General features: G+C 49.7%; 2 protein-coding genes across 6 annotated transcripts in view; one reads left to right on the top strand and one right to left on the bottom strand.

Moving 5' to 3' along the window:
• The window catches only part of LOC129706870 (dynein axonemal assembly factor 8), a 46,419-nt gene extending 40,357 nt beyond the window's left edge, over positions 1-6,062 (top strand). For all 3 annotated transcript variants that reach the window (XM_055651460.1, XM_055651459.1, XM_055651461.1), the window contains exons 29-32: positions 671-882; positions 3,916-4,001; positions 4,550-4,619; positions 5,085-6,062. In XM_055651460.1, the coding sequence (XP_055507435.1) occupies positions 671-882; positions 3,916-4,001; positions 4,550-4,619; positions 5,085-5,249 (533 nt within the window). In that variant the 3' untranslated portion in view covers positions 5,250-6,062. The remainder of the gene's footprint in view (positions 1-670; positions 883-3,915; positions 4,002-4,549; positions 4,620-5,084) is intronic.
• A 112-nt stretch (positions 6,063-6,174) lies between these two features.
• The window catches only part of nlrc3 (NLR family, CARD domain containing 3), a 32,945-nt gene continuing 17,742 nt past the window's right edge, over positions 6,175-21,377 (bottom strand). For all 3 annotated transcript variants that reach the window (XM_055651468.1, XM_055651465.1, XM_055651467.1), the window contains 15 exons: positions 20,639-20,725; positions 19,841-19,924; positions 19,678-19,761; positions 18,201-18,284; positions 17,458-17,541; positions 17,059-17,142; positions 15,357-15,440; positions 14,771-14,854; positions 13,705-13,788; positions 12,422-12,505; positions 11,892-11,975; positions 10,138-10,221; positions 8,711-8,794; positions 7,518-7,601; positions 6,175-6,762 (listed from right to left, as the gene is read on the bottom strand). In XM_055651468.1, the coding sequence (XP_055507443.1) occupies positions 6,672-6,762; positions 7,518-7,601; positions 8,711-8,794; positions 10,138-10,221; positions 11,892-11,975; positions 12,422-12,505; positions 13,705-13,788; positions 14,771-14,854; positions 15,357-15,440; positions 17,059-17,142; positions 17,458-17,541; positions 18,201-18,284; positions 19,678-19,761; positions 19,841-19,924; positions 20,639-20,725 (1,270 nt within the window). In that variant the 3' untranslated portion in view covers positions 6,175-6,671. The remainder of the gene's footprint in view (positions 6,763-7,517; positions 7,602-8,710; positions 8,795-10,137; positions 10,222-11,891; positions 11,976-12,421; positions 12,506-13,704; positions 13,789-14,770; positions 14,855-15,356; positions 15,441-17,058; positions 17,143-17,457; positions 17,542-18,200; positions 18,285-19,677; positions 19,762-19,840; positions 19,925-20,638; positions 20,726-21,377) is intronic.

A 21,377-nucleotide genomic window follows, 5' to 3' on the forward strand; every position in this document is an offset into this window, starting at 1 on the left:
GGCCTTGATTTTACAGAACGGTGGGTGGGCTCAAGGGGGAGAGAGGGAGAGGATGGAGAGGGGAGGGAGAGAGGGGGGAGAGAGGGAGGGAGGGGAAGGGAGAGAGAGGAAGGAGGGAGAGAGAGAGAGAGAGAAAGGGCGCGAGGGAGGGAGGGAGATGGAGGCTTCCAAAATGGTTTCTACATCATCATCTGGTGCTAAAGGCAGGAAGCAGCCATTCAAACAGCAGTGTATAAAAAAATGGCAATGAATGCACTGTCAAGTAAGGTGCGTAGAAGACAAGTCAATTGGTAGCAAAGTTATGCATTCTTGTACTCTTACATGAGTATGACCGCACAGCAGAATGGCACCGCGTAAAAATACTGATTTCCTCAGCAAAATACTGATTTTCAAGTACTAGAATACTGAAATGTTCTGACCAAACTTGGCAACTCTGCATTTGGTTCTTACACTGAACATGTTCTATGATGCTCTAACCTGCTCCCAGTTGATGTTCCAGGAGTGAGCGGGATTGTAATGAAATGCTGGGGATTATATGTGGGCCATTGCTCATGTGTGTAACTGGGTCTGAAGTGTTGGAGGCTGCAATGTTATATTTGAGATGATCTTCCTTTACCTGTCACTGCACCTGCTTTGACCCCTGACCTCTCCATTGCTCTCTCCCCAATAGGCCTGCTGCTGCCCATGGCTCTGCGCCAGACCATGTGCCTACTGCTGGCTCCCCCCCTCATCACCAAGTGCCACCACCCCCCCTACATCGAGGTGCTGGACCAGCTGGGGGGCTGTGGGTTCCAGGTAGTGGGGGCCAGGATGGGCGTGCTGGATCGGTCTCAGGCTCAACATGTGATGGAGATCCTCACCACGGACATCAGTGTGGCCACGGTGAGCTCTCTTACACAGATTCAGGGATCTGGGATCCAGGGCAGGTAGTGTCAGCAAGCTGTCAGCAGCACAAGTGTCTGTGTGCAGGTCGGCAGCTGTTCGGACAGCCCCAGTGTGCCGCAGAGGGTTAGAGCAGCAGCCCCACTGCAATAAGCTTTAGGCTTGGTCCAGGATTCCCCAGACAGGTCAAGGGGGAGAGGAGGCAGTGCCCATTATTGGTTGGTTGGTGTCGGCAAGAAAACTCGGTGCTTGGGAGGGGCGTGTTGCCAAACAAATTAGGGCACAAGCAACTGCAGGTGCTTAACAAAAAAAGACAAAATGCTGGAGTAACTCAGCAGGTGAGGCAGCATCTCTGGAGAACATGGTCTCGATCCAAAACAGTGCTTATCCATGTCATCCAAAGATGCTGTTTGACCTGTTGAGCTACACCAGAACTTTGTGCCAAAGGATGAGGAGTGGGGAAAGAGGATGCAGGGACAGTGTTGCAGGGCTGGGGAGAGGTTTAATTCCAGAACGCATATCGCTCTGTTCCCCGTGCGGCTCTGGGACTCTCTGATCATTGTTTAGTTCACCTTATTCCGACCTACAGGCAGAAACTAAAATCTGCAATTCGTGTGGTCAGAACAATGAAAAAGTGAATAAGCAAAATAATGCTTAATTTTCAATAAGCATTGAAAACCTACAGTCCTGCTTTGACTGCACTGATTGGAATGTGTTCAGGGAAGCAACCACAAGCCTCGATGAATATACAGATACTGTGACATCATATGTCAGCTTTTGTGAGGATAGTTGCATTCCCACAAGGACCTGGATCTGGTTCAACAATGACAAGCCCTGATTTACAGCACAACTCAGGCAGCTCCGCCAGTCTAAAGATGAAGCCTACAGGAGCGGTGATGCAGACATCTACAGGCAGGCCAAGTACAAGCTGAGAAGAGGAATCAGAGCTGCCAAGGCAAGGAAAGGTACTCTTGAGAAGTTGAGGAGTAAGTTCTCAGCTAATGACTCACTTTCAGTGTGGAAGGGCTTGCAAGAAATCACCAGCTACAAGAGGAAAAAGCCCCGCTCCTTGGACAATCGTCAGCTGACCAATGACCTGAACGAGTTCTACTGTAGGTTTGATAGACAGAAAATAACACCCTCCCCAATCATCACTTCACACCTACTTGCAGCCTAACTCCTGTCTGCAAAGAGGGTTTCGGCCCGAAACGTTGCCTATTTCCTTCGCTCCATAGATGCTGCTGCACCCGCTGAGTTTCTCCAGCTTTTTTGTGTAACCTCCTGTCTGCAAAGGCTGGGCCCTTCCCCACCCACTGCTCCCCAATCACCACTTCACACCCACCTACAGCCTGACTCCAGTCTGCAAAGACTGGGCCCTCCTCCACTACCCGCCCCCTCCATGCTGCCCAACATCAGTCTGGCCACTTCTCCATCACTAACAATAGAAATTGAGGATAGGCAGGTACACAAAAATGCTGGAGAAACTCAGCGGGTGAGGCAGCATCTATGGAGCGAAGGAAATAGGCAACGTTTCGGGTCAAGACCCTTCTTCAGACTGATGTGAGGAGGGGGGGGGGGGGGGAAGAAGAAAAGAGGAGGTGGAGACAGTGGACTGAGAAAGGGAGGAGAAAGCAGAGACTACCTGAAATTAGAGAAGTCAATGTTCATACCACTGGGGTACAAAGTGCCAAAGCGAAATATGAGGTGCTGCTCCTCCAATTTACGGTGGGCCTTACTCTGGCCATGGAGGAGGCCCAGGACAGAAAGGTCAGATTTGGAATGGGAGGGGGTGCTGAGCCACTGGGAGATCAGGTTGGTTGGTTATTGCGAACCGAGCGGAGGTGTTGGGCGAAGTGATCGCCAAGCCTAGGCTTGGTCTCACCGATGTAGAGCAACTGACTCCATCCTATCCCCTCTGGTTAAATCCCTCCCTACCTATGTTCAAAACACCTCATAGGTTCTTCGTCTACACCATGTGACTTTCATTTTCCAGGCCCCCATTCCCTCATCTTCACCATGGATGTCCAGTCACTCTCAGCATAGGAGCACCACAAGGCTGGGTACTCTCCCCTCTCCTTTACTCTCTCTGTACCTGCACAGACACCTCTGTCAAGCTTCTCAAGTTTGCGGACAACACAACCCTGATTGGACTGATCCAGGATGAGGAGGAATCTGTCTACAGACAGGAAGTGATACAGCTGACGTCCTGGTGCCTCCACAGCAACCTGGAGCTCAATGCTCTTAAGACAGTGGAATTGATTGTAGACTTTAGGAGAGCTCCCCCTCCCCTACCCCCACTCACCATCAACAACACCACAGTAACGTCTGTGAAGTCATTTAAGTTCCTTGGAACCATCATCTCCAAGGACCTAAAATGGGCCACCATCAACTCCAGTCAAAAAGGCCCAACAGAGGATGTACTTCCTGCGGCAGCTGAGAAAACACAATGTACCACAGGCAATGATGGTCCCGTTTTATACTGCAATCATAGAGTCTGTCTTCACCTTCTCCATCATGGTCTGGTTTGGCTAAGCCACCAAGCATGACATCCAGAGGCTGCAGTGCATTGTTCGATCAGCCGAGAAGGTTGTTAACTGCAACCTTCCCCCATTGACGACTGTACACTGCAAGGGCCAGGAAGCCTGCAGGTAATATCATCCCTGACCCTCTCACCCTGGCCACAAACTCTTTGAAGTACTTCCCTCTGGGAGACGTCTCCAAACTGTCAAAGCCCCCACAGCCAGACATAAAAACAGCTTTTTTTCCATGAGTAGTAACTCTACTCAACAGCCAAAAGTCTGTAGCCTCCTTTTGCTCTGGTATTTTATTTTTCACATGTTTAAATAATAATGTTTCAGTTTTAATTGTCTACTGTATATCGTGTTGTTATCCTTGCGAGCAAAGCACCAAGGCAAATTCCTTGTATGTATACTTACTTGTCTAATAAAATGTCTTCAATTCAATTCAATTCAGTGTTGCTGGGACATGGGTGGTGGTTAGTTCTAACCATCTATAGTTTTTATTGTTCCTCAGTGCTCACTGCTCACAAGCGGTCCCTGCCTGATGCTGGCTCTAGAGAGAGATAACGGGGTCTGCTGCTTTGGCACACTACTGAACAGGTGAGTAACCCTGCCATATCTTTAGTTCCTGGAGGTGTATCTTCAAAAGTTTAATTTCTACGGGCTGACTGGGAGAGGCGATGCTTGCAGAAGTGGAAACCGCAGCAACGTTGTTATCTGTCACTGACCAAGGCCCTGTTGATGCTGCTGATGTTCAGCGATCTCTCACTGCCTGCTGGTCAGGTAGAGATGATGCTGGATTTAACACAGAAACGTTGGCAACAAGCTTGAGAGTTTCTGCCCAAACTCTATGTTTTCGCCTATCTGCAGTGACAGGGCCCTGAAACTCTTACTGCACCGTCCAATCTGGTTCCAATTCCCTGGCCCTTCACTGTGTTTCCCCTCGGCCACAAATAAAAATACGCCACAAACTGGCCCTCGGCAACTTCTTGCCAATTGATGACATTTCTTTTCATTGCCCAAGGCAGCCCCTTCCAATCCTCTCCCTCCCCCTTCAATACCCACCCGCACAGTCAGAGAGGATTCCAGCATTTTACCTTGGTGCTTTAAAGATTCAACATTCACAGATCAGCTGTCCTGTGTTTCAGCCTCAACTGGGATAAACTGGAGCTCCAAGATTGCCTGCAACATTTGCTGTATCCAAAGACTGAGTTACAGGCAAGTACTCGGCGAACAGCTAACTCACTCACTCACTCACACACACACGTCGCAATCACATACGCACACTCACTCACATACATACACCCACTCACTCAATCTTACACACATTCACGCACACACAAATACACACACAAACACACCCTTTGGCCCATTGTGTCCACGCCAACCATCTTTCACCCAATCACACTAGTCTAATGTTATCCCACCTTCTCATCCTCCCGAGACACTGGGGGCAATTTACAGAGGGCCAATTAACCTACAAACCCTTTGGGATGTGGGAGGAAACCTGAGCACCTGGAGGAAACCCACGCGGTCACATGGAGAACGTGCAAACTCCACACAGACAACACGCAAGGTCAGGATTGTGGTGCTGTGAGGCAGCAGCTCCACCCGCTGCACCACACCTTATGTCTCAGGTCCTGTGTTAGTGGGTGACTGGTCACTGTGTTTTGTGTTGAGCAGGTGGAACGGTTGCTCAGCTGTCTGTTCGATACCCTGGCTCCTGAGAGTATTCATCAGGTTGTTCTCCAAGACTGTGTACCTGCGCCAGGCACGGGAACATCATTGCCGCAACTCCAGCCTGCAACACCTACAGTTGCCCAAGTGTTCAACTCAGCAGCAGTTTAGAAGCTCCCTCCTCAAACTTCTAATTATTCCATATTTGAATTTTATCCCCATATATTTATTATTCCGTAATCATTCACAAACCAGGTAATGAGAGACTGCACACAGTAACTGGTCCTTGTTCGCTGGGTCTGCTTCTATTCACCGCGCTGTATATGACCCCTGCCCTCCTCGCCATTCCCACCACTTCTCCCCAGTGAGGCCTGTGGTAAAACATGTTCTCCCCAGCTACTGCTGGAGTGTGTTCACAACCTCTTGCTCCACCACATTGCTCAGCTTAAGCTGCTTGCCTGCATCGTACGCGATGAATGGGTTTATCCTGTAAGCACCAAGACATGGAGCCACCTGTGTATTCTGCTAATCTTGGAAAGAGCAAAGACAAGAATTCCCTCAACATCCAGGCAAAGCCCCGTGGGAGATTCAGCAACGACAGGATCATGAAAGCCGCCTCTCCGTTGGTGGGAGGTGGACTCTCTCCATCAGCTTGAGTCGAGGCGTCAATGTATACGATGGGCGACAACACAGGAGCAGGGTGGGAACAGAGTGGCACTGCCTCTGTGGAGGGCGTTACCAGCTCAGATACCATCAGTGAACAGCAGCCTCACACCCTGAAGCACAACCCATTTCACAACTCCACCCGGTTCTTGCACTTTCATTGTATTGTACAAAGCTTATTTTGCTTTTGATTTAAAATCCAGCAACTCATAGCCCAACTCAAACATGGATGTTACTGTCATCTTATATATAAATTAAATACTTGGGTGTAAATGTATAATTGGGTGTATCATCATCTCAGGTAGAAAATAAACACATTTATCCAGTGCGCGCATCATTCCGTGCAGGCACTTGGGCTCTGTCCGTGAGAGGGGAGGATAAGCAGTGAGGTGAATCCACAGCCTGTCACTGATAGTGTACCAGCAACAAGAGACCGTTACAAATTCACCACTGACGGGATCACTCACCGCGTGAACAATTATTATTATCAATTATTAACAATTTTAATTATTTTAACTGAAAAACGATAAATAAGAATTTATACTGTAAATAACATATTTACAAATGGAACAAGGTGTCGGAAACCTCCACACCACCTGTGACACCAACCATCGTCAGTAAGGATCACTGCAGTGTGAGACCCCAACCTGTGGTCAGCAGTGAGGTGATAGGCCATTCCCAGTCCCTGGGGGTCAGGGGTCAGTGCGTCCCATGCCATCTCCGGGGGTCAGGGGTCCCAGCTCCCCACATTGGCTCCCCGGGTCAGGTCACTGCACCCCATGCTGGCTCCAGGGGTCAGAGGTCAGCGCTCCCCACACCAGCTCCTGGGGACGTTGAAGTGAATGAGACCAGGGTGAGATGGAGCTGCCTATCCAAGGCCTGGCCACAGAGATGTCCTTTGCCACTGGCTCCTCTTCAGCCCAGCCTGACTCAGATCTCAACCACACAATGCGGAGACTTGCTTCTGATCTCAGCAGCGATGACCTTTGCACCCGACTCGCCAATCCTGTTGCCCTGGAGACTGAGAAAGCACCAATCAATAGAAATAGGTGTCAGACCGTGCTGCCCTGTGGTCCTTGTGGTGGGATTTTTAACTTGTGTACGGCACAGTGTCTCAGTGGGTAGAGTTGCTGCCTCACAGCGCCCGCGACCAGGGTTCAGTCTTGATCTTGGGTGCTGTCTGTGTGGAGTTTACATGTTCTCCCTGTGACGTGTGGGTTTCCTCCGGGTGCTCTAGTTTCCCTCCATATGCCAGATGTGTGGGTCCGTGGGTTAATTAGCCCTCACTGAAGCCCCTAGAGTGGGGTTGAGGGGTAGAATCTGGGCAAATTGATGGGAGTAAACATGAGAATCAGGAGAATAACAAAATGGAATGAATGTAGAATGGTTATGCAGGGAATGGAACAAAATAGATTGTGCAAACAATAAGGATTGGTGTTAGCATCATGTTTGGCACGGACATTGTTGGCCGAGAGGCCTGTTTCTGTGCTGTGACGCTGACCTCTGGCCAAGATGGGTGGAGGAGTGCGGACCAGTTATGTCCCATCGCACGGTCACTGGGACTCGTGCTGCCGAGGGAATGGGGGAGGGGTGGGCGCTGCAGATTATGGTGACCCTCCCAGTGACAGCATCAAACCCAGTAGCATCCTCTGCATTGTTGCACTGAGAGCTCAGATTGACAATCGCCTCAGTCACTTCACGTTTGGTTGTCCAGGGCTGAAGAGGAACGAGGCCAAGCGTGAGGCAGGCCAGAACCAGCAGAAGGGAGACACTTACTTGATGTGGACGAGACTATGGTTGTACTTCAGAGCGATGGCAATGCACATGGCCCCATCCAGCCCCAAGGAGTTCTCCTGAAGGCTGCAACGCAACAAACGCAGGAATCAACAGGGTAACACACGACTGGGTCACCAGTCCCAGCATCCACAGTAACTCAACTTGGAGGCTGGAATTCAAACGAGGATTTCCTGCTTTAATTTGTTCCCGTGAAAGTGAGTCGATGAGTCGATTGATTATAGGGGGTATCAGCTACAGGGAGAGATTGGACAGACCTAATTGTTTCCACTTGGGTGTTGGAGGTTGAAGGGAGACATGATAGAAGTAATATTAAGTCAATTGACATAGTGAGTGAGTGAGTGACATTCATAGGGTAGTTAGAACCTTTTTTCCCAGGATGCAAATGTCAAAGACTAGAGGACATAGCTTTAAGGTGAAAGGGGCAAAGTTTAAAGAGATGTATGTGGCAGGATATTTTTACACAAAGTGTAGCAAGTACCTGGAACGCGCTGCTGGGGGTGGTGGTGGGGGCCGGTACGATAGTGGTGTTTTAGATAAGCAGGGAATGGAAGGATATGGATAAGAGTTGATCTTAGTATCATGTTGGGCGCAGACATTGTTTGCATGTTCTCCCTATGACCGCGAGGGTTTCCTCCGGGTGCTCCCGTTTCTTCCCACATCCTAATGACGCACGGGTTTGTAAGTTAATTGGCCTCTGTAAATTGCCCTTAGTGTACAGGGAGTAGATGAGAAAGTGGGGTAACACAGAACTAGTGTGAACAATAGTCGCCGTGGGCTGAACGTTTCCATGCCGTATCGCTATACTGAATGGTTATGCAAAATCATCTGCCTGGTGATGAATGAGCAGAGATACTTGGTGGAGGGACATCAAAAACAGGCTTGAAATTGCGGAACATAATGACGGTCATCGTGGCCGGTATGGGTCAATTGGGCCGAAGGGCCGCATGGGTCAATTGGGCCGATTCAATTGGGCCGAAGGGCCAATGTGTTACACACAAGGAACAGCTGGTTGGCTGCCGGTTACTCTGCCAAACACAGCTAACAGTACATGTGGCCGACTCACCTGAAGCTCAGCCCTGTCCAGCTTTATGCTGTATTGCCATTTAATTTAGCTGCTATTGCTGTGCTATCCCAGAGCGCATGGTAACCCAAGTGCATCAGAATGCACTTACTTGAGAGTCCGGAGGCTGTTGTTGACTTTCAGACCGGAGGCGATCGCCTTCACACCAGCCACACCCACAGCGTTCCCTCGCAGACTAGAAGAGACCAAACATTCAGTTGCCAGGAACACAGGCCACGCACATATATATACACACCCATGTACATGTGCACGCACACTTATTTACACATACATACCATAGAAAGCATTTTAACAGGAAGCATCACATCTTGATTTGGGGACAGCTCCATTCAAGAAATTGCAGCAAATTGTGGACGCACCCCAGACCATGACACAAACCAACATCCCTTCTATGGACTCCATTTATACCTCACGTTGCCTCGGCAACATCAGCAACATAATCAAGGACCAGTCACGCCCTCTTCTCCCATCCCCATCAGGCAACAGGTATAGAAGTGTGAAAACGCACACCACCAGATTCGGGGACAGTTTCTTCCCAGCTGTTATCAGGCAGCTGAATCATCCTACCACGACCAGAGAGTCGTTGACTATTATCTACGTCTTTGATGATCCTCGGACTATCCTAGATAGGACTTTGCTGGCTTTACCTCACATTAAGCGTTATTCCCTTATCATGTATCTATACACTGTAAATGGATCGATTGTAATAATTTCCACTGACTGTTTAGCACACAACAAAAGCTGTTCACTGTACCTTGGTACACGTGACAGTAAGCTAAACTAATGTGCACTTGCACATGGATACATATACACGTACCTGCACATGCACATGCAAACATATACACAAGTGTGGACCTGCACATGCCTACATTTACACATATATGTGGATCTGCACATGCCTACATATACATATATGTGTACCTGCACATGCATACATATACATACATGTACCTGCACATGCATACATATACACGTATGTGGACCTGCACATGCCTACATATACATATATGTGTACCTGCACATGCATACATATACATACATGTACCTGCACATGCATACATATACACATATGTGGACCTGCACATGCCTACATGTACACATATATGTGGACCTGCACATGCATTCATAATCACATATGTGTACCCACACATGCATATGCATACACACACATATATATATGCACGCAAGCACTAATATACTTACATGTGTGCACCTACACATGCTTACATATGCACATACATGTACACACGCGTTTCACAGTCACAATCTCCCACGACCCAAGGCATGTCATGATGTTTAAATACAAAAGTGAAGAGATTGTTGATTGATAACTTTGATGTACAGACACATGGGAATGAGAGGGACCAACCTGCTGCTTTCAGTGTCCGGGCGATGGGATACATCACCAGGGCTCTGGTTTAACAGCGCGGAGGGTGATCCCAGTTTCCCCGCCCTTCCCGTCGACAGTACACGTGTGTGTGGAGGTGCGGACCAACGGAGATCAAGCCATGTACTCACTCCAGAGTGCTGAGGCTCCTGTTCACGGTTAAGGCATCAGCCAAGGCCCTGGCACCTCTCTCGCCCACGGATGTCCCCTGTAGACTGCAGTGAGGAAACCAGTCAACAACACAGCTTCACGTTACTACGTACAAACCCGATCAAGGCAGCTGCACCCAGTATAAATTAACACATTGTACAACACTTCACACCTTATCTTAACAACAAAGAATCAGAATCATCATGACAGCACATAAGAAGGGCCATTGAGTATATAAAAATAAGGAACTGCAGATGCAGGTTTTCAAAACAAAGACGGAGTGCTGGAGTAATTCAGCATCACTGGATGATATGGACAGGTGATGTTTCGGGTTGGGACCATTGAGCCTGTGCTGATTCTAATGCAGCCCTCAGCAGTCCCACCACTCCTACAGGACTGCAAACTATTCCTCTCCAACAACTAACATTATCTCTCGGAACAGTGTGTGGAGTTTAGTTTAGTTTATTGCCACGTGTACCGAGGTACATTAAAAAGCTTTTTTGTTAGGTGCTAGACTATACAGTCCAGTAAAGTCTGATTAAAGATGGTAAACTAGGACTGCTCTCTAGTGCGTGATTGAATGGTTCAATTGTCTGATGACAGCTGGGATAAAACTGTCTCTTAAAGTACGCGTTTTCAAACATGCAACAGTGCCTGATGGGAGAGGGGAGAAGAGGGAGTGATTGGGGTGAGACATGTCCTTGATTATACTGGTTGCCTTGCCAAGGAAGCGTGCAGTGTAGATGGAGTCAACAGAAGGAAGGTTGGTTTGAGTGATGGTCTGTTAGCGGAGGAGAGGTTTCTTCCACCAGTAGATGGCAATTATCTCATTGAAACATATAAGATTGTTAACGGCTTGGACACGCTAGAAGCAGGAAACATGTTCCCGATGTTGGGGGAGACCAGAACCAGGGGCCACAGTTTAAGAATAAGGAGTAAGCCATTTAGAACGGAGACGAGGAAACACTTTTTCTCACAGAGAGTGGTGAGTCTGTGGAATTCTCTGCCTCAGAGGGCAGTGGAGGCAGGTTCTCTGGATGATTTCAAGAGAGAGCTAGATAGGGCTAGATAAAATAGCAGAGTCAGTGGATATGGGGAGAAGGCAGGAACGGGGTACCGATTGGGGATGATCAGCCATGATCACATTGAATGGCTCGAAGGGCCGAATGGCCTACTCCTGAACCTATTGGCTATCGTCTATTGTTTGGAATTCTCCACCAAGGGCTGTGAAGGCTCGGTTGCTGCATACAATAAAGACAGAGATTGCCACATTTATTTAGGGGATGGGTGCACAGGGTAGACAGTCAAAGCCTTTCTCCCAGGGTGGAAATGTTAAAGACCAGAGGGCATAATTTTAAGATAAGAGGTGCAAAGCTTAATGGAGATGCGTGGGGCAGGTTTTATTTTATAAAGGGTGGTGGGTGGAGGCAGATACAAGAGCAGTATTTATGAGGCTTTTGGATGGGCACATGGATTTGCACGGAATGGGATATGGATCATGTGAAGGCAGAGGAGATTAGTTTAACGGCATCAGTTCGGCACGAACAGAGTGGGCCGAAGGGCCTGTTCCTGTGCTGTCCTGTTCTATGAGGGATATAGAGTGTGTGTGGGAAGTAGCACTGCGTAAATCAGCCAAATTGTAGAGCAACTGAGTGGGGAATGACCTCCACCACCTGCTTCCAATGATCTTACATTCATGTACATTGTTTGGGATGAACAAACTGTTGAGACTTACTACAAGGAGGTCAGCACGGAGTTACATTTCAGCGCAGCAGACAGAGCGATGATCCCTTCGTCTCCAATGCTGTTTTCCTGAAGACTGGAAGATAAACAAGGCATGACACACTTCAAACACCCATTTATGTTAATCCTACCTTAACCCCATTTTTTGTTTCAATTCTCCCCTCAAATTCATCAACATACCCCAGATTCCACCCACTCATCTATACTCCCAACACCCAATTAATCTACAAATCCGCACGTGTTTGGGATGTGGGAGAACACCCATGCGGTCACAGGGGGAACGTGGAAACTTCACACAGACAGCACCCACGGTCAGGATTGAACCCAGGTCTCTAGCATTGTGAGGTTGCAGCTCTACCAGCTGTGTCGAAAGTGGGGGAATAGAGAGGGAGTGGGAGGGGAGGAGAGAGAATAGAGGGGGATGGGATTGTGAAGGGACTGGATTGAAGGGGTGGAGAGGGGGAAAGAATGGAAAGCAGGGGTTGAAGGGAAGGAGAGGGGATGAGAGGAGAGGGTACTTACTCAAGGCTGGTGATGCTGTGATTGTAATGTAGTGCTTGAGCCAGTGCTTTGGCCGAGTTTGGGCTGATGAAGTTCCACTGCAGACTGAGAGAAGGTGGACACACGTTAGTGATTGCCCGCATCTCACACACACCCCACAACTTGTTCAGTCTGAAGAAGGGTCCCGACATGAAACGTTGCCTCTCCGCTCCTCCACAGATACTATCTGACCCACTGAGTTCCTCCAGCACTGTGTGGATTCCAGCGTCTGCAGTTCCTCGTGTCTACACAACCGGTTCCCTGGGTTTGTGCCCCCAGCCTCGAGGACAGGAGGAAGCGGTTTATTGGTGCCTTTACACGATGAACTCCCTGCCCTGTATCGAGACGTACGTGGGGTCAGAAAGTCTCCCACGTACATCTCCCACAGGCTGCAGCATAAACAAACCTGACACCAAGGGGGCAGCACAACAGGGCACCCACCCCTGGCCCCACCGCAACACCCGGCACAAAGGATAGGGAGATGAACGTCCGAGTGGCCAGGGGGTCGGGGGATGATGGGCAATGGTCCAGTGGACAGGTGAACGAACAGGGGAAGTGCCTTCTTCATCAGCCGAACCAGCTGCGTGTCTACTTTCAGGGAGCTATGGGCTTGAACTACGGACTACGTTTCTGTTCATCAATATTACTTTAGTTTAGTTCAGTTTATTGTCACATGCACCGAGATACAGTGAAAAGTTTTTGTTGCATGCTAACCAGTCAGCAGAAAGACTATACCTGATTACATTGTTGCCTGACCACTTACTGTGTATCTTACCCCTATTTAACCTCCTAAAATACATCACTTACACTTGTCGGGATTAAACTCCATCTGCTCTACTTTCCATCTTATCCATGGCCTTCTGTAAGCTTCCTCATTATCCACAGCACCACTAACCCTTGCATCATCCCCATATCTATGAATCATAACTCGTTGGTTGTAGGTGTAGGTCCTGGAAGGGGGCCTAACGCTGGAACCCACACAGTGCTGGAGGACCTCAGCGGATCAGGCAGTATTTGTGGAGGGAATGGATCATACGGGGATCATTCTATGTGGGAGATGGTCATTGCTCCTCCGCCAGCATTTCCAATGTCCCAGCAATGATGGCCCAGAGCGAGCCTCCACTCCCAACCAGAAACATCGCCTATCCACATTCTCCACAGATGCTGCCTGACCCGCTGAGTCACTCCAGCACCTTGTGTCCTCCACCCTGAGGATCTGCTGCAGTGACCCAGCGACACACTGGACGGGGACATTGACAACTTACTGCAGGGAGGTGAGGGTCTGGTTCTCCTGGATAGCGGAGGCAATGGCTGCCGTCCCTTCGTCGTGCAGCAGGTTCGCCGTTAGACTGAAAATGAGGAACACAAACACTGATGGATGCTGCCACCGGAACAGTGTCAACTGGGGAGGGGGTCACAGCCTGCTGTGTGGGGGAGGGGGGGGGACAGGAGGGACGGACACGTCATGGAGAACATACTGAGAGCAGAACTGTTCTCCTTTGTACAAAACACAAAGTGCTGGAGAAACTTGGCAGATCAGGCAGCATCTGTGGCGGGAATGGACAGCCGAGGTTTCAGGTTGGAACCCTTCTTCAGACTGATGGAGGAGAGGCGAGAAGCCTGCAAACAAAGAGGTGGGGGCTTTCTCCCCATGACTCCATCAGTCTAGCAAAAGGTCCCGACCTGAAACATCGTTGGTCGAATCCTTCCACAGACCCGCCGAGTTTTTCCAGCACTTTGTGTTTGCTCAAGATTTCAACATCTGCTGTTCCTTGTGCTCTCCTTGAGTCCCGTTTAAATGGATCACATATTTGAGGTGAGGGGCCACAATCAAATATTCAGGATGGTGTTAAATGTCCTTGTTCCCAACACGGACCAGGATTATTCCAAATATTGGTTTGAGATGTGTGTTTGTCCCTGGATGATTCCTGGACATGCCAATGAGGGATGATCTTATAGAAGTGTACAAAATCGTGAGATGAATAGATCGGGTAAACGCCCAGAGTAGGGTAATCGAGAATCAGAGGACATAGGTTTAAGGTGAGTGGGAAAAGATTTGATAGGAATCTGAGGGGTAACTTTTTTCCGTAAAGGGTAATGGGTGTATGGAACGAGCTGCCAGAGGAGGTAGTTGAGGCAGGTACTATGGCAACGTTTACGAAACATTTACACGGGTACATGGATAGGGCAGATTTAGAGGGATATGGACCAAACGCAAGTCGGACTAGTCTAGATCGGACACGTTGGTTGGCGTGGGCAAGTTGGGCCAATGGACCTGTTTCCACAATGTATGACTCTATCTTTGAAGACAGACTCCTGGTCAAGACTTACTCCAGGCTCCTCAGCACCTTGTTTACACGCAGGGCGTTTGCAATTTCCCTCGCGCCGTTCAAGCTGATAGAATTCTCTCGCAGACTGGAAATGGAAACACAGTTTAATAAAATTACTCCTCCCTGTCCCCTCGCAGTCGCGGAGTCATGCAGCAAGAAATAGGCCCTTTGGTCCTTCCAGCCTGTGCCGGCCATCAAGCAATCATCTGCACCAATCCTACAGCAACCTCCTTTTATACTTCTCTCACTCCCATTAACTCTCTCCAGACCACACCATTCACTAATTTACACCAGCCAATGAACCGACAGATCTGTTTGTCCATGGGATCTGGGAGAACAAGCAAACCCCACGTAGACAGTACCGGAGGTGAGGAATATTTACTGAACCCCCACACTCCCGGTTTGTGTATTGCACGCCACACGCTTTACTCCCGGCAACAGCTACACGGAGCATCCCCCAACACTACACCAGTCACTCTGCCACAGCCAGCCACGCCAGGTCACTTCCACCGGCCCATGCACAAGGGAGGGAGGGAGGGACGAGAAGCATGAGTGCCCAACAGGAGCACCAGGGGCTGGAGCCTTACTTCAGGTCGGTTAGGCCTTCATTGATTGTGAGAGCTGCAGTCAGGGCGGTGGCACCGTTGTTACTGATGGAGTTACTCTGGAGACTGGAGGAAGGAAGAACACACGAGTCAAGCCTGGTCGATCGATGTTAGTTACACAATAATCAATTAACGCATGGGATATTCAGGGGGAGGAGGGATCGGGATCACGTGCAGACGAGGTTAGTTTATCTTGACATCATGTTCGGTACGGAGATTGTGGGCCAAAGGGCAGTACTTTGCTTTGTTCTATGTTTCTGTGAAGAATTCTCACAGGAAACAGACTGCTGGTCCTTGAGTCACAAAGCAACTGCAGATGCTGGAATCTTCAGCAAAACACAAAGTTTTGGAGGAACTCGGTGGGTCAGAACAAGAGTCACAACCAGAAAGGTCCTCTGTCCATTCCCTTCACGGATACCCCCTGACCCGCTGAGTTCCTCCAGCACTTTGCGTTTCATTGTCTCTGAGCTCAGAGTCATGAAGGGCAAGAAGTTTTAATCAGTCAAACAGCGAGACTCTCTGTTAAGGGCCTGCCCCACTTTGGCGCTATTTGCGCGTCATTTAGGGTCACGACGGGCGAATGTCGTGCATTCTGCGCGCGTGGTGACGTCGGCAGTGACGCGAGGTGGCGCGCAGCCCCCCAGGATTTTGGGATTCACAAAATCTTTGCGCGCCACCTGCATGATCCGCAAATGACGCCTAAGTGGGACAGGCCCTTTACTCAGAAGTTAGAGAGTAAACAAAGCAGGAACGGTGTGCATGAGCGATAACAAGTTGACAAGTGGGAACCAAGGGGATCACAGAAAGTTCAGAGAAGTTCAGAAAAAAGGAAACAAGAGGCCAAAATGGGTAGAGAAACAAGCGTGGCAAACAGTCATGAAATAGTCTAGAATCTTCGAGAGGCACATGAAGAGTAAATGGGCTGCAGGATCGGGTGAATGGAACTGAGGGAGATCTCATCATGGAGGTTCAGGTAGTCAGGTTTCGTACGTCGATCTAGAGATGGTGCTGATATTCTGGAAGGCTGGCTGGAAGTGGGGAATTTTTCTGGCACAGATAAGATGCGTCCTAGGTTGGTGAGGGGGAAAAAAACGAGATTGTGGCCATAAACATGGTATCCGAGGGCTGTAAAACTGTGTTACATTCATCAAGGGTGTAGGGAAAAGTCCAGCAACCATGATCAGTCCTTATAACCTGGGGAGAATGCTGGAAGCAACTAACAGGAGACCATCAGCAGTCAGCGACTGGAATGGTTTATGAGCAAGGGCCGGGAAGGACTTGTTAATGATTAATTGTGAACTTGATGGCGCTTCTGATAAAGCAATAGGTTAGTTGAGGGGAAATCCAGTTGATGTGGTGTATATATAGTTACAAAAGGTGTTTGATAGAGAGTTACATGGTAGGTCATTGAATATTAGGGTCAGCATGGAAGGCTGGCAAATAACAGATGGCACTGAAGGTCAGGATCGAACCCGGGTCTCTAGAGCTGCACAGCAGCACCATCACCAGTGCTCCATCACAGGGGGATCTCAGGAAGACTGAGTTAGAGCTGGGGCAGAGGCACGGGAGAACAGGGAAACTCCCCCCTTCATCGCACCCTCCTCCTGCAGCCGTTCCTAGAACGAACCCCCTGCCCTAACATCCAGCAGCGGATGCCGATGGGAGGACACAGCTCAGCACTTACTTGAGTGTGGAGAGGCTTCTGTTTACTTTCAGGGCTTCAGCTATGGCACTGGCTCCAATGTCACCGATACAGTTACCGCACAGGCTGCAAAACAAGACACAAGTCAGCACCACCATCTAACCTGGGCTCCACCACCCACCTGGGCTCAGCGACTGCTGATGGAGGGAGCTGGGTGGCTGGGGGGCGGGGGAGAGGGGGGGGGGGGGGGGGGTTGGGATGGCTGGCGGTGATTGGGTGGTGAGGAGATGGGGAAGGGAGTGACTGGGTGGCGAGGGTTCTGGGCAGGTTGACCAAGGTGGGAGTAGCCCAGGCATTAGTGTCCTCCCCGCCTGGTGTTAGTGTTGGTGTTCAGCCCCCGGTCAGTATCAGCAGGCAACCCCGGTGCCCGCGGGTAGTTACTTGAGCTCCTTCAGGCTGTCATTATGTTTCAGGGCGCTGGCGATTCGCTTGGCTCCTTCGTGGGTGATGGAATTCTTCTGAAGGCTGAAATGAAGAGCGAGACATTTGATTTCTGCAGTTCATTCGGAGGACCTGGTTTTAGATTTTAGTTTTTAATTTTAGAGATACTGCATAAAATCTGTCCCTTTGGCCCACTGGGTCGACTCCAACCATCGATCAGCCATCAAAATACTAGTTCTTTGTTATCCCACTTTCTTATCCACTCCCTACACACTAGGGGGGAATTTACAGAGGCCAATTAACCTACAAACCTCCCACATCCCAAAGTCTTTGGGATGTGGGAGGAAACCGGTGCAACCGGAGAAAACCCATGCAGTCACAGGGAGAACGTGCAAACTCCACACAGAGTGCACACGAGGTAAGGATTGAAGCCAGGTCCCTGGCACCATGGTGTTGCCGTACCTGGTGTTGCCAGTCACACCAGCATTTGTTGCGTTGGCTTCGGAAGGGTGGGTTACAAAGCTGCCTGGTTCCTGAGCCCCTCACCATCTGGCCTCCAGGTTGGTGGCAGGGTGGGGTTACAAAGAGGGGTGGGGGGGTTGCTTTTGTTCAGCATACCTCTCCCTGGAGGCGGGAGAACTGCTTCACGCAACCAGGAGAACCCGAGCCTGCAGACCCCACCCGCGGGAGCAGCTCAGAGCCAGCAGCGGGATCCATGATGTGTCACTGGATGGAATGCTTACTTCAGCACAGTCAGCTTCCGATTGACGTGAAGAGCTTCGGCAGTGAACTTTGCTCCCTCTTCACCCACAAAGTTATTCTGAAAGCTGCAGGGAAACAAAGCCAGATATTAGAAGTAGCAGCCGGGGCCCTGATACCTGCTCCACACCCAACGGGATGAGGTCCTATAACAAAGAGAGGGTCAAGCATTGTCTGCGGGTGAGAAACTGTTGGGGTATCAGGTCAACACTGTGAGAGGGAGAGACAGAGGCAAAGCAAACACAAGATGGGCCAAAGGGCCTGTTTCCTGCTCTACGATTCTGTCCTCTAGTGCTCCTGCCATGGGGAAAAGACTGACCATTCATCTTATTAATACCCGTCATGATTTTATATATCTTTGTAGGACCTCTAATTATCATTTCCAATTTCTCAGCCTCCCACACTCCAGGGAAAGCAGCTCCAGCCTACCCAGTCTCTCAATAGACATAGAAACATAGAGAATAGGTGCAGGAGTAGGCCATTCGGCCCTTCGAGCCAGCGCCGCCATTCAATGTGATCATGGCTGATCATCCATAATCAGTGCCCCGTTCTCCCCATTTCCCTTGCCTCCGCTATCTTTAAGAGCTCTATCTAACTCTTTCTTGAAAGCATCCAGAGAAGCAGCCCTTTGAGGCAGAGACTTCCACAGAGAGAGGCAGAGAATTCCACAGACTCACAACTCTCTGTGTGAAAAAGTATTTCCTCATCTCCGTTCTAAATGGCCAACCCCTTATTCTCCTTACAACTTGAGCCCTGACAGTGTGGGTGTCACAGGGTGGGTGCTGATCATGATTACTGGGTGCCATGGAGTGGGTGCTGAGCCACAGATGATCACAATCTACCTCAGTGATCTGAGGGAGAGGGATCTGTGTAATATTTCACAAGCTAAGTGACTGGGCAGCAACCAAGTTGGTAGAGTAAAATGGAAGGTGGAGTGTTTTTATACATGGTGAGAAATGATGGAAACTTGAGTAAAATACCAAGTGCCGGAGTAACTCAGCATCTCAGGCAGCATCTGTGGAGGGCATGGAAAGGTGACGTTTAGGTGAGATTTTGTTTTAAGACAAAGTGGACATTGCCATTTCTTGCAAGGGGTTTCAATGCAAGAATGAAGATAAATGAAAAGAAACAGGAAATGCTGGAAACATTCAGCAGGTCAGGCAGAATTTGTAGAACATAGAACACAGAACAGTGCAGCACAGGGACAGGCCCTTTGGCCCACAATCTGAGGGAGTCAGGGCTGCGCAGACAGACCTGGCAACACAAACCACGCCCTGTACATGAGACAGAGAGCTCAGCCACACACAGGAAGCTGCACTAACAGAGCACATCATTCATTCTTCCTCATGCCCGTCCCCACTCTCCCATCTTCCCAGCCCTCCCTTCTTCCTCCCCTACCCTCCCTGCCCACTGAGACACTGAGTCCCTGTCCACTGGGTCCCTCCCCACTGAGTCACTTACTTCAGCGAGACGAGGCCCTGGTTTATCTTCAAGGCATCCGCAAATGCTTTGGCTCCTTTGGGGCCTATTGAGTTGCTCCGGAGGCTGTGGGGGAACAAAGAGCAGTTGAGGCGTGGTGGAAGGGGAGGGAAGTGGCAGAACACACAGTGGTAGAAGTACTCACTCCAAGGCAGACAGGGTGCGGTTCACCATCAGCGAACGAGCGATTGCCTTTGCCCCCTTGTTGCTGATCAGGTTTTCAGCCAAGCTGCTCAAAACAACATCCAGAGGTCGGGTTAGAGCAAGCACGCTGGCTGGCACCCTGCAAAGCAGAGACCAGGCAACACCCATTCCAGCCCAGTGCCAATGCACACAGCTATGTGAGACCAGTGGCGCTGACCTGCATCCTCCCAACCAGTGCCACTGGCCTGCTCCATGCCAGTGCAGTGACACACTCTTCTGCCTGTGCCCACAGCCACCCCAGTCAAATGCCCATGCCCAATGCCTGCACACTCTACCATCCCAACACTGTTATTACAGCCTGGTGGCATGACCTAGTTTTCTCCCAGTCCAGTGCCAACTTCCACCACCCCCCAAATCCCGTGCACTGCCCACTGCCAGCCCATCCCCGCAGGGGGGGAGTTGGCGTAGAAGTTTTACTAAGGATAACATGGTCAGGTTATATATACTCCTGAAGGCTGACCATTACTGGAAGCGCCAACTATTGTCCCACTCGTGTTTGAGATATTTTGATTGCATTTTTTATTCTTAAACCGACGCTGAGGGCCCCCTTGTGTTGGCTATGACGACCTAGACCCAGCCATGAGTGCACACTGGCTGCAGAAGAAGAGTCCCGACCCACCCAGAGATGCTGCCTGCTTGTATGTTTTACTCTTGCTGCTGGGATGTTGCAACAGCAGGAATGACTGAAGGTGCCCCAGGCTACTACCCAACACAGGAAGGCATTAAGAGACGGACATACCTAATCCTTCTGATCTGGCAGTCCTTGGCACTCAGCAGGCTCCCCAGTAGATCCATTACGTTGTCCTTGAACTGGTTGTTTTCCAACCTTTATGAAATAAATCAAATCACTGAGAAGCAACTCCTGGCTCCATGAGTGACGGAACGGAACCGGGCACTTGGAGAGGTGGCAATTACTGTACGGAGAAGTTACATGTGGGTGTGCCGGCCATATGTGGCAACTATACTAACCTCATTGCTCAGGCTTGGTCAGTAACCGCTGAATCATTTGCTGGTACCTCGATGAGAGAGTGCCCACCTCCCCACTCCACTCCCTCAGCCTCTGCATTCCCCATTCCAACCACCCCTATGTGAGAAATCACCTTTAACCTAACACCATTGATTATGGAAGTTCTTCACTCAATACCCTGTTCTAGGTCTCTTGTACTTTTATACCGCCCAACCAAGTCCCCCTCAGCCTTCTTTGTCATGTGGAAAACAAACCGAATCTACCCAGTCTCTCCTCATCATTGAGTCATTCCACCTCCTGGAGAATTTCCGCTGCACTCTCTGCACTTCAGCCATGGCCTTCCTATCGTATGGTGACCAGAATTGCACACAGACTTCTAGCTGTGGCCAGCCCAATGTTTACGCACTCATCCCATCACTTCCCTGCTCTTACATTCTATGTCCCACTAATGAAGCATGTCCCATCTGCCTTCCTTACTACCTAATAGGTTTAGTATTGTCATGTGTACTGA

The sequence above is a fragment of the Leucoraja erinacea genome, chromosome 20 (genome assembly GCF_028641065.1).
Source record: "Leucoraja erinacea ecotype New England chromosome 20, Leri_hhj_1, whole genome shotgun sequence".
Taxonomy (NCBI): domain Eukaryota; kingdom Metazoa; phylum Chordata; class Chondrichthyes; order Rajiformes; family Rajidae; genus Leucoraja; species Leucoraja erinaceus.